Source organism: Diadema setosum, chromosome 4 (assembly GCF_964275005.1).
Source record: "Diadema setosum chromosome 4, eeDiaSeto1, whole genome shotgun sequence".
Lineage (NCBI taxonomy): Eukaryota > Metazoa > Echinodermata > Echinoidea > Diadematoida > Diadematidae > Diadema > Diadema setosum.
In genome coordinates this window covers 44139345-44152031 of record NC_092688.1, presented here as the reverse complement: position 1 = coordinate 44152031, position 12687 = coordinate 44139345, and the positions used below count along the sequence as shown (strand labels likewise).

The 12687-nt window shown below is 37.7% G+C and overlaps 1 protein-coding gene across 1 annotated transcript in view; it reads right to left on the bottom strand.

Moving 5' to 3' along the window:
* LOC140227321 (phospholipid phosphatase 3-like) overlaps nucleotides 1-12687 on the bottom strand; it is a 42699-nt gene that overhangs the window by 20134 nt on the left and 9878 nt on the right. The window contains exons 2-4 of the mRNA XM_072307737.1: nucleotides 9076-9236; nucleotides 7373-7707; nucleotides 6244-6301 (exon numbers count right to left, since the gene is read on the bottom strand). Of these exons, the coding sequence (XP_072163838.1) occupies nucleotides 6244-6301; nucleotides 7373-7707; nucleotides 9076-9236 (554 nt within the window). The remainder of the gene's footprint in view (nucleotides 1-6243; nucleotides 6302-7372; nucleotides 7708-9075; nucleotides 9237-12687) is intronic.

Here is a 12687-nt window from a genome sequence, read left to right as displayed (position 1 = left end):
TTTTTGTTTTCCTATCCACTTCTTTCATTCCTTGTGCACCATATTTAGCTTCAAACCTGAGTATTCAAAGGCCACTGAAGGAAACTATATTTCTCCTCTTTGTCATTAAACTTGGTGCACTTTGAATTGATTTCTCTGCCGTTGAGAAATGTTGGGACAGTAACTGAGAAGCCAGCTCTCCGGTTGGTCAGTCCCACGAAAAATAAAAATGCAGAAGTGAATAATTCCGTGTGATAAATATTTACATAATGATACCACAATGATGATGAGCAATGGGCAAACATCTAGGGTTTCAGTAATACAGCTCAACACATTAGCTTTGGACAGTTCTTGATTGTGAAATATTACCTGTCCACAGGGGGAAGTGGTTAAGATTGGGGAGGAGGGGAAAAAGCTAGGGAGGGGGAAAGAGGGAGAGGGGGTTGAGGGGACATAGAGGGGGTATAATAACGGCCATAATCACCCCTCTTCCCTTCCTCAGACCGCTGTCAGCGGAAACCACATCACCATGATTCATGCCCCCTTCCCACACATGGGACACTGAAAGAAATCCTCTCGGCTACCACTCATCAAATTGGCCACAGGCGATCATATGGTGCAATGCGGGAGAATTACCGGGACCTGTCGCAAAGTGCCATTTATCATTTGCCATCATGCATAGTACGTAAACTGTCAATTCTATCACTGGCTTTGTGCACAGTTTGCAGCACAAATGATTTGACATATCAACGATCTACAAGAAGAAAATCTACTAAGAACCCTACTGTCCACAGGACTGTGAGATTGTGAAAATTAATAATAAAGGGTCCTTTACAATCGGGAGTCACCTGTTTTTGCACAGTGATACTAAAATAGATTTTATCTTCCTCGACAACACATAGCAAGTATTAAAAGAAAAATCACTCTGCTGCAAATGAAGTCCTTTGAATCTCCATAATGTGCACTGGAGCATGATGCCAGGCATCTAGGAGAATGGACCTACAGTGGAGAGTTATACTTATGCGATTACAAATAGCAGGGGGTTCTTTGCATGCCGTTCACACAAGCTGTATACATGGGGCAAATCATTGCAACAGTTTGATAAAAAATCAATGTGGGCCAATTAAGTTTCTATTGCGAGAGTTCAGGATTTTTTGTGAGTGTGGCCACACACAAGAATTAATCATTTTCATATCTCATTTCAAAAGCTTATTTTTTTTTCTTTTTTTAAAGAAAAAGTTTAATTTTGGGTGAGTGTGAACTGGGCCAAGGTTTGGCCAAATCTGTAACAGACTGGAGCTACATTGCATCCTACAGGAAGAGTGACTCAAATGCACATTATCAATTTGTGCATCAAGACCCAGCATGACACCTGTGTGTAACAAGTTGTGCAGGTTTTGTACACTACAAGTTATCGATTGATACCACATTACATGCAAAACTCGTAGGCAAGAAGACACAAACTTCTTCTTCTTTTTTCCCCCAGGAAAACTATGATGCTTTCACACATTATCAGATGCATACCAGGTGACACTTTGATAAGTCATCCTTATCTCTTACAAAATACTAAACAAATGGGACTAACATTAACCACTCACTAGCAGATATCAGATTATTTCATATTCAAAAGAATGATCATAGGAGATCCATAGTGACTAAAAATCATTGCATTATATCAAGGTACTACAAATCAGCACTTGGGTATTCAATGACAGTCCAAAGTTTACCAGAGTGTTAATTTGTCAAGTAATAACCTGTGTTTATGAGTCTATACACAACCTGTAGATGTCATGCTTTCTCTGAAAGCATTGAAATGATGAAGGGAAAAATAAAAACGAACAACAACCAAAGTCTTGTTGCCGGGTCATGGGGGAATCAATAAAAACCACAAAGCTTGCACAACATTTTTTGAAATGTCATCGAGGCACTACATTTTTTTTTTCAAGGATTTTTCTTTCGAGGGTCACTTCTTCAACTAGCAGGGAATAGACAATGCTATGTTTGCATGACATTATACCGAACATCAAGAAGTTAGATCTATAAGTGGTCGATTTATTTTGGTTTGCTAATGATTAGAAAGGTCACTCTGCCAAATTTTATCAACCACGCAATGCCATGGAAAGCATAGACCGGGTCTAGCTTTGTGTGAAGTCTGTACAATACTAGGCTGATCACTCTATAGATCCCAGCTCATCAGCCTAGGGATGAGGGGAGATTTCAGGAATATCCCATTTTAAATTGATAGGTTCCCGACAGGCTTTGGCACCATCATCATGGCTATTTTTGGAAAATAACTTCTCAAATATTAGCACTTGGGCAGCCTAAATAGCACAAAGACATGCATGCCTGTTGACTCTTGTCTATCAATATAGCAATACTGTGCATTTTACCATCTAGCCAGTTTCTTTTTTGAGCAAAAATTTCTTGCCAAATTCTTGATCAGGCATTTCTTGCCAATTTCCATAAGTTTGCATGACGTCAGATTGAGAAATTTTTGAATGTCAGCCATATTTAAATGTTCGAAATGTTCAAAATATTGTCATGTAGAGCAATTATGGATAGTGCTATGTATACATGAGTTATGCTTTTCTTAATAAATCACATTTGTACTACGAATCTTACCATTCACCATTGTCTTCACAGAAAATAGTGATAATTGTCAACACCCAAATACACAATTTTTGAGTTAATGGGCAAGACTACACATGCTGGAATAGCCATCCCACTGTCTAATTTATTGGACACTAGCAACATAACATAGACTGGTACAATCATTGAACTGCTTCAATCCCAAATGACTTGCAACTGATTATAGGTTTATCAATCACTATCATATTGCAAGAGAAAAAGGCCAACTAAACAGGACATTCGAGAAAAAAGGCCAACTAAACAGGATATTCAGAAAAAAAACAAACAAACCACAATGTATGATCAAAATCAGCATTTTTCAAACTAGGTCGGGTCTATTCAGTACTTAACAATCAATGTGAAGAATTTCTATGAAATTCAATGTCATTGCAAGCATTGCATTGTCAGGACCTCTAAACTACTCCATTGTTGTCAGTATTGCCATTGTGGCATACTCACCGAGAACTCCATTCACATTCATATTTTGCTGTCTGTCCAGAATAATTTCACTCTATGCTGCACTAGCTTTGATATGTTCCACTTTAATACTCAAATCATTGTAACAAAGTTAGTATACTGTAAAAGTGGAAATTTTCGCGGTGTTGAAATTTTCGCGCATTTCGCGCAACCAGAAACTAGCGCGAAAATAAAAACACGCGAATATTTTTGCTTGCCATACGTTCCTGTGCGTGATGTCTTGATTCCGCGGAATTAAAAACACGCGAAACTCTTCTGACCCGGCCTAGCGCGAAAAATTAGTCGCGCGAAAATATCCACTTTTACAGTATCTAAAAAGGCACCCCCCCAAAAAAAAAGAAAGAAAGAAAGAATGAAGACAAAGAAAAGGATCCAGAAGAAGAAATCTAATGAAGAAATAACAACAAGAAGGCAAAGTGAAAGAACAGATTTAAAGAAAAATGGAGAAAACAAAGAGTTATAGAGCACCTAGATGATCACAACAAATTATGAACTACTAAAAAGGGATGCATTGGAAAATACTGGAAACTTGACAGAATAAGAACAGAAAAAGATGCATAGGAATGAAATGAAGGATGAAAGATGCAGTCCGTATTTGAGGAAAGAGGCATTCTACATCAGAGATTGGTTATAGTTTGCATGAGGAGCTGAAAGACTGCCAATGGCAGAGAAGTGCAGTTGACCAACAGTGGCACATTCTAGACATACCAGGACTAATCTACCTGTGATCGAAATAAAACGAGCGAGGAATTGACGGGGATGTGAAAAAGACAAAGAAAGAAATAAGCCTTATCTCTCATTACATGATCAATCACATCAAATCAACAGTGACAACAATCCTCAACCATAGTGAAGAGGATGCTACCCCATCATGCTCGGGAGAGGACACAAACCTTGGTGAGTGATTATGGGTAGCGAGTGATGTTAGTTTGTGAGACCGTGAGTCACCGGCTCCCCGAACATTGCCTATTTGCTTCCAAGGTGAGCATTTACATAGGAACATTCTCCCCTAGACTCTTGCGGTAAAAGAGATGATCTATGTGTTGCATATATTCACCTGATCTTCCATGATTACTCTTTTCCCCAAGATAATCAAAGTGCTGTCCTATCATCGTGACGCACAAATAGGCATAACGAGCTTTCAAAATGTATGACAAATCTTCATGAAATAGAGCATAGCTTCTTCTCTTCTTTTTTTTTTTCTCCAGTTCCACCAACTCACTATTAAAGCAGCATAAAAGGCTGGTATAGAACCAATCTTTCTTCCTTTAATGACATCTGCATCATGTATTCATACTCTAGTAATGAAGTGTCCTCTAGGTGTCAGTAGAGGTAATGTGAAGGCACTATTCATAGATGATCCCAGGTCAGTCCACGGACAGAGCGAGTGTAATCACCCCACCACAACTATAATTTTTCCAGTTTTCAATGAAGTTTATATTGTTTGTAACTACAAATAAATGCACAAATAAATAAACAAAAGCTGAAAGGGTATTGAGTGAATGAATAATCTAATGAATGAGTGAACATGTGATTGAATGAATGAATGAATGAATGCATACAATTAACAATTTGCCTGTAAAACCGGAAAATTTCATGTGCATGAAACTTTCACGAATTTAACGAGGAGCAAAGATTCACAAAAGTAAAACGCAGACATAAGTTCCTGTTTACACAATGCATTAAATGCCAGTAGCAATTTGCGAAAGTTTCATGCTACAGATGTTTCAGGTTTTACAGTATATATTAAGGAAAAAATGCACATTCTTCACTCACTTCTCCTTGAAAGTATTTTTTTTTTTTTAGATAAGGAACTAATTTTGTTTGTTTGTTTGTTTGTTTTAAATCAGGGACTGAGCTCAGTGTACATCTCCTCTTCATGATCTAGCTCCTTCAAATGAGAAGTGTGGGTTTCCCTTTTCATGCCGTATGATTGATACCATCATTCAGGGGTAAAAAGTAACTCCTCACTTCACCAGGGCAGTACGTGACTAGCCCCCCAAAATTGGTCCATTTTGCTCAGGGCCCCTGACACAAATCTGACGGAGTTAGTCATGCAAAGCAAATGGAAGATTCATGATTTTATATGTTCTCTGTTTGTCTTTTATCGATGCATGACCCTGGAATGATGACAGCCCCATTCATAGATAATGACTGTGTGTGCTAAGCTTGTCTGCATGATGATGATTTTCTTTCTCTCTCTCTCTTCTACCTATTTCTCTACATATGTATCTATCCATTTATCTATACATTCTTCTACCCATGTATCCATTATCTGTTTATTTATCTTAATAGTATCAATCTATCTTTCTTTCTCTGTCTGAATATATTCTTCTATCTCTATGCATCTTCTAATACGAACAATAAATAGTTACTGGTGATGTATATTGTTTTTGATAATTTTTTTTTTAAAGTTGAGCGCTGCCAATGTTTTCACATTTATTTGGCACTCTTCAACGCAATATCCCACCATTGTATGTATCACAATTAGTATGATGAAACTTAAAGTCATTTGGAATAACTTTGACTATTGTCTCTTCTGCTGGGCTGACTATCACTATGAAACAATGGAATTATGGAAGGGATTCTTCCTTTTATTGCTCGACAAACAGATGCATTATAATGTTGCATTTCATTGTAATAAATGTAACTGGCTCACTTCAGAGCCAGAACATAAAAGGCATTTTGTTCCTGGGGTGAAGAGACCTTCTACCACAAATGGCATATATCAAAAACCTCTTGACTTAAGTTTTAAAATCAACAATACTCATTATTATTGATGTGATCAACAACAAAAAAATGTCTCTACATTATTTGACTTCAACAGTGATGGTAATTAGTGAAAATGTTGCAAAAATGAAAATGACAAAGTTCTTTTTTTCGCTCAACTGAAAAATCCATGACTTTTGAGATACATGGATTTGTTGACTTGGGGACAATATGTTTGATAGATGACAATATAAAAGTTTGAAGACTTACTATTGACCTTATCAATGGTCACAAGAGAAGAAAAAAAGAGAGGGAAGTTTTGACTAAATGATTTAAACTTAGCTGGCACATCACAGTCAAAAACCTGTAAGGCATGATGAAGTGAAATATCTATAACATGAGACACAGAAACAGACATTCATGTATGAATTGAAATATCAAAGTACATACCACAACAAACAGCATGGTGTACACTGCAACAGCTGCATGGCCAGATGGGAAGGAACGTCTGTAAGAAATGACAGGATAAAAACAACGTAAGGAGAAGTGGATAGGGGACAAGAATGAGAAAGAAATCTCAATGAAAAGACACCGAGGTGATACCAAGAACTTAATAGCAAGTGATACAAAAGACGGCTACTAGGTATATCGCCCCAATCATGTAAAGAAAACAGTTGCACCTTCAATACTGTGGATTTACATTTTCAATCCCTTATTGGCAATTTTTACTCATTCGAAATAGCAAAAGATGTCCCTGTACATAAAACAAGAAAATCCTAGGTACATTGTAAGTACAAATCGATCTTGATTTTCACATGTACATTCAATGAAATTCAGTGTAAATTTCATAGTTTCATCAGCCGTCGACTCATTCCCTCCCCTTGATTGACCATAATTTGCATATCAAGATGACCCGGTCTGTGAGAAAGATTTTAAGAATTAAAACAGAGCCTGCAAAGAGACCACTGTGATACAGTAGGAATCATAACCATTACATTCCTTGGTAGTCATTAGCAGTCAGGACACATGTGTCAATCGGGAGGGGGGGGGGGAGCAAGCCAACAAATGGGCAAATCAGCAAAAACCAACCAACAAACAAACAAACAAACAAACAAACAAGCAAACAAACAAACATAAAATGCATAAGGTTAAAGATAAGATCTTAGGGCGGTGAGTTGGCTCAGTCGGTAGCGCGTCTGCCTCACGATCACGCGGCCCGGGTTCGAACCTGAGTCTGGACTGAGCAATGTTGTGTGTAAGCATACCGTCCCCTCTAGCAAGAGGCAAAACACTCTGTCCCTCGGATAGGACATAAAATGGAGGTCCCGTGTATGAGAGAGTAACAACTCATGCACGTAAAAGAACCCGCTTCATTCATTCATCGCAAAGAGCAGGGTGTTTAACCCGGTGAAGTGGTCCCACCTCACATCCAACTGGACCCCATGGAAGACCAGCTTAACATAGCTGAATATGGGCTATCCAGCCATCTTCACAGATGGAAAATGAACAAACAAACAAACAAAAAGAAAAGATCTGTTCTCCTTGTCAATCGAGGTAAAAAAGATCTATCTATTCTCACCTGGCCTCCGACATCCTCTTTGGATCCTCCGGCATGCAGATGTCCTCCGTGATGTAGATGGGGCGGGCTCCTTCCATGCAGGTCAAGTTGTTGAAGTCCGGCTGGCAGATGGACAGGAAGTGGGGACGGAGCCTGCCGACCACGTTCTTGGTGATGTCAAAGGTCGTCATGGTGACAAGGAGACCAAAGAAGAAGACAGCAGCATAGCGCACCACCTGATAGAGCAGTGGTGGGATGACCACTCCCCCGCAGCAGCGGTTGTAGGTGTCCGGCGAGAGGTAGTCAAGATCTTGTCGTTTGCGGTAAGCGAAGATGACAATTTCTGTTGTGATCATCTTTTGGAAGGGACAATGAGAAATATGTATGCATTGTTAAAGGGACCGCATAGTTTTGGTTGAGACATAACTTCAGGTTTCCAACATTTTTTGCTGAGATATTAAGAAACCTCTTACAAAATCTGAAAGAGCATGTAATTCCAAGACGGATTCAATGATTATTAGATGAAAATTGGTTTTGAAATGGCTGAGATATCCCAAACAGAGCAATCCTAATAAAAGGTGGGACCCACCTTTTATTAGGATTGCTTTGTTTTACTTTGTTTTGGAATATCTCAGCCATTCCCAAACCGAGTTTGATCTAATAAACTTCGGGAAAAAAATAAATACAACTCAGCATGCAAGAAGTGTGAGATGAATACAGATCAGGCACTTAAGTTCGACTGATATTTATTCATCAACACAATGTTGCGCGAGCCTGCAGGGAAGAAATGAATTACTCTGGTTCTTTCAGGTTGGGTTTTTTTTTTTCCCCATCTTCTTGTTTGGTTTGAGGCAATGGGGGAGGCAAGAGAGAGTAAAATTTGCCAGAGGCAGGATCAGCCATCTACCAGTGAGAAAATGAAGCATGACATGACAAATTAAAATTCACTTATATTATCAAAGAGAGCTGGAAAAAAAATTATACTCAACCTTTCAGGACTATCATCTCAAAATTCCTGTAGTACAAATGTACATAAACAGGTTGTCAATGGTAAAGGTATGGTTGAAGTATAAAGAAACTTCCAGTAGTTATTTTTCCAAAGCTTCCATGTTCATTGATTTCAAGCAATCATTCTACAAAATCTTTTGGGGTTGCATCCATAATGGTAGTTTAAAATTGAGTCCATGGATTTTCCATAAGATTGCAGATTTTGTTCAAGTAAAATATGTGAGTGAAAGACCGTGTACAGCAACAGACATCCAGTAGTGAATGCCTGCTGAGATGTGCATTTGAAAGGTTGTACACCTTTTGCCCATCTCTTGTTTTTAGTCCATGGATTTAATTTAAGCCCTAGATTTGATTCAGAATACCCTTGTAAATTTGAGCCAAAGATAAAGAAATGCTTAGAGTTCACCTGTCCATCATGGTAATAATATAACCTTTACAGTTTTCTACTTTTCAATTCTTTTTTATTTATTTTTTTAATATTCATATTTTTATGTTTGGAAGTAGGGCAAACCAAACTTAGCATCTACTGAATGCAGGTCTGCCACCCCCAATAAATAAATAAATAAAAATACTTTCCTTTTTAATACATTACATGACTTTCCTGATGAGGCATTACATATAACCTCTAGGTATTAGCACTAAGGTAAAAACATGTTCTTTTTAACTGGGTAATGGTTGCAGAGAAATAATGTGAATCTACTCATGAGAAAACTTACAATAACAGCAAAGAGGCCGATGCCAACTCCATAGAGAACACTGGATGGGACTGTGGAGTCTTTGTATGGATACGCAATGGACTCATCACCGCAAAAGAAACCACGCTGGAAGATCGGCAGGTCAAAACCAGGTAGTCTGAACAGCAAGGCTGGTAGAATAACTGTGGAAAAAAGGATGGCAGAAAATATACATTCTGATGAAATATCAATATTACCAACTTATGGTATATGATATCAACACAAAGTGGTTAATTTGAGAGGAGTTGGAAGTTAAAAAGCAACTAGATGGGAAGGAAATTAACCTATTTCAAGTGATTTACAAACTGAAGTTCAGCATAATTATCCAGCGATAATATACACTATATGTTGTACATTGTCTGTCACATGGGATGTAAATTCTCTTGCATTTCTGCCACTTCAGTGCAATGTCAGCAAAACTCTCTCTATAAAATGAATCAGTGTATTCTTCATGATAAATACTGAGAAAGAATGATCAAAATCTTATGATGAAGTCATTTCTCATCCCATATAGATGCACCTGATGATAAATGAATTTTGGGCCTTTTTGCATGTATACATTGCCTGAAGACTGCATGATTTCAGACAACAAAAAGAAAGCCATTTACATTGATCAATTAACAGACAACATGGTGATACAGTACTTCACCTTGAACCTGGAATATATAGATTAGATAGAAGATCATATTATATAAAGATTGACAAAAAAAAAATAAAAAATGCAAAGTTTCTACCTGTCTTCATTTTGCACACATACACAACACACAAAAACAAACACACACAAACACACATCTGAGAGCAGAGTTCTCTGAATCACCATAGCAACAATACCACGTAAATGAGTCAATGTTGACACAGTTCCCTGTTCCTTTCTGTGTCTTCACATCACACAAGTATGGGGTGCAATTCTAATGGGGAGGCTAAGTGGTTTTAGCGATTCTCACAGGAAAATTTATTCAACCTCTCTTCAAAGAGAAGAAAATATAATTTTCACCTCTGTGCGCAATTTATCATCACAAGGAATGGATATCAATCAGAATCCATTAACAATTTACAGCAACAAAGACATAATATATCACTGTATCATTATTTTTCAAAAATGAATTTCAAGAAGGAAAGCCTTCAGGATGAATTTGTCTCAATTTCTGAATGTGACCATGCCATTCTGCATCAGGTATCTCTTGTGGTATGCACAGATATTTTGACTTCTTTTTCTCAGCTGAGATGCCGGAAGCAATCCGTATCTGAGAAGTCAAACAAGAAGCATGATCTGTCTTCTGTAATCAGGTTATCCGTGATGGCAGGAATCAATCTCAGGAGAACTTACGGGCATCACGGAGCCTGAATGCAAATAGTAGAGTTTCTTCCCCTAATTTTAAAGACACACAACAGGCTCATGGAGGTGGAATCTATTCAAATCAAGGAAGCCCTTCTGCTTTCTGTTAGATTTTATTCACATGGGAATGCCTCTTTAAATATTAGACAAATATGAACTAAAATATTGGATGATACAGCCCTGTGGTTATACAACACGACAGTAGAGATAAAATTATCCCCCAAATAAACTGGGGTTGATTTTTATGCAATAAGCCAAAGTGTAGTTTCAAAAATCAATGAGAAAAAACAAACAAACAAACAAAACAAAACAAAGAGGAAACCTAGCTTTCTTCCATGATCATATTTAAATAAAATGGGTACATCTGTGGAACAAAGAATTGAATATGAAAATTACTCCCAGATCAACAATGGTTCCTGGTCATATTTCTTGTAAATGATGATAGAGTAACACAATGGGCGACTAAATTTAAAAAAGTTCAACAAAAAGAGCCAGTGAAAACATGAATACAAACAAACAAACAAACACGATTACTATTTGATAAATTATCATATTAGGGGTGGTGCTCAAAGTTAAGCCTTCAGGATGAATTTGTCTCAATTTCTGAATGTGACCATGCCATTCTGCATCAATTATCATTAGGTACATCTGTGGAAAAAACACAGCCCCCATATTGAATAATACTGATAATAATTATAGCCAGGTACTCTCTTTTTCACTTTTCTCCTGGATGAGTAAGCAGTTAAATATGTTTTACCTTACATAGCAAGGTACCATTTTACTTTACAATTGGTCTGAAAAGAACCCAATTGGCAAAACTTTTCGAGCAAGAATGTGTGTGCTGGGTGGGATCCCAACCCATGATCTCCTATCTAAGAGACTACAGAACCTTATCCCCAGGACCACAACACTCCCACATACAGCCCAACGATAAACACAAGTCTAATACATTGACATGTTTTTCACTTAGCAAGTTATAAACCTTATAAATCTTTCTTGTGATGCCTTCACATCCCTCTGCAGATGAGGATCGCAAGTTTCAAAGCCAGCAGTGACGTTAGCAGAGCCTGTGATGTCAGAGGGATTTCCACTTAGTGAACAACAGGAAAGATGACTACATGCTAAATATAGAGCTTATAACAGAGAGAGGTAGCCCCAATATCCTCTTTCTCCAACCATGCCCCCCCCCCCCCCCCCTTCAGAAATGAGGACAACCCATTTAATACAAAGGCTAGGTGGTCAATCCCAGCTATAAGACCATACATTCAACATTCTAACATCAAACACTCATTGTTTGCACCATTGGCATTCCATTAGAAACAATATTGAAAAGTGGGTGAATAACCTTCAGATACATGATAGTCCAATGTAAAGCAAATCAAATGCCACGTGGTGTACCTGTATTCAAACTCGGGTAACTGTAAGCAGTGAGCATTGTCTATAGGACAGCATCATTCCATTGAAGTAACAGCATCTTTAATAGTAGTAGTCATAGTATTAGTAACAGTAATAGTAGTAGTAGGAGTAGTAGAAGTAGTAGTAGTATTAGATATGTAGTAGTAGTAGTAGTAGTAGTAGTAGTAGTAGTAGTAGTAGTAGTAGTAGTAGTAGTAGTAGTAGTAGTAGTAGTACATATGTAGTAGTAGTAGTAGTAGTAGTAGTAGTAGTAGTAGTAGTAGCAGCAGTAGTAGTAGCAGTTGCAGCAGCAGCAGCAGCAGGAGTATACACTACCACTTCTACTACTACTACCGTTGATAAGTTTACAAAAATACGTACTACTACATACGCAGCTCACAATTAGACATCATCCCACAATTTTGTAAGTAAAGACAAGAAAGGCATTGAGTGCACATTATTTGGGATAAGCACTCTTCTTCACTTCTTTATAATTGACTTCATATGTTGATGTATTTTGTAAAGAATATTCTTTCCTTTTTGAACGCAGTGAATCATAACATTGGCCAAACAAAACCCACCGTTTTTAACAGACTATTGTTAATCTATAGTGGTTTATCATATGATGATTTATTACTTGCAATCAATAATCTACACTGTAAAAATGTCACTGGATGTTAGTGATATGTGTATCATTAAGCAGATATCCCCCCCCCCCCTCATTGTTACATTAACAACAACAAAATCTGTCAAGCATGATTTCTCATGGAGTTGGTTAACCACAAGGGGCCCTTGCTCTACATTACAAATTTCAATCAAAGTTCCAATTGACTCTGTGCAGCTTAAATATCTTTCTGGAGATA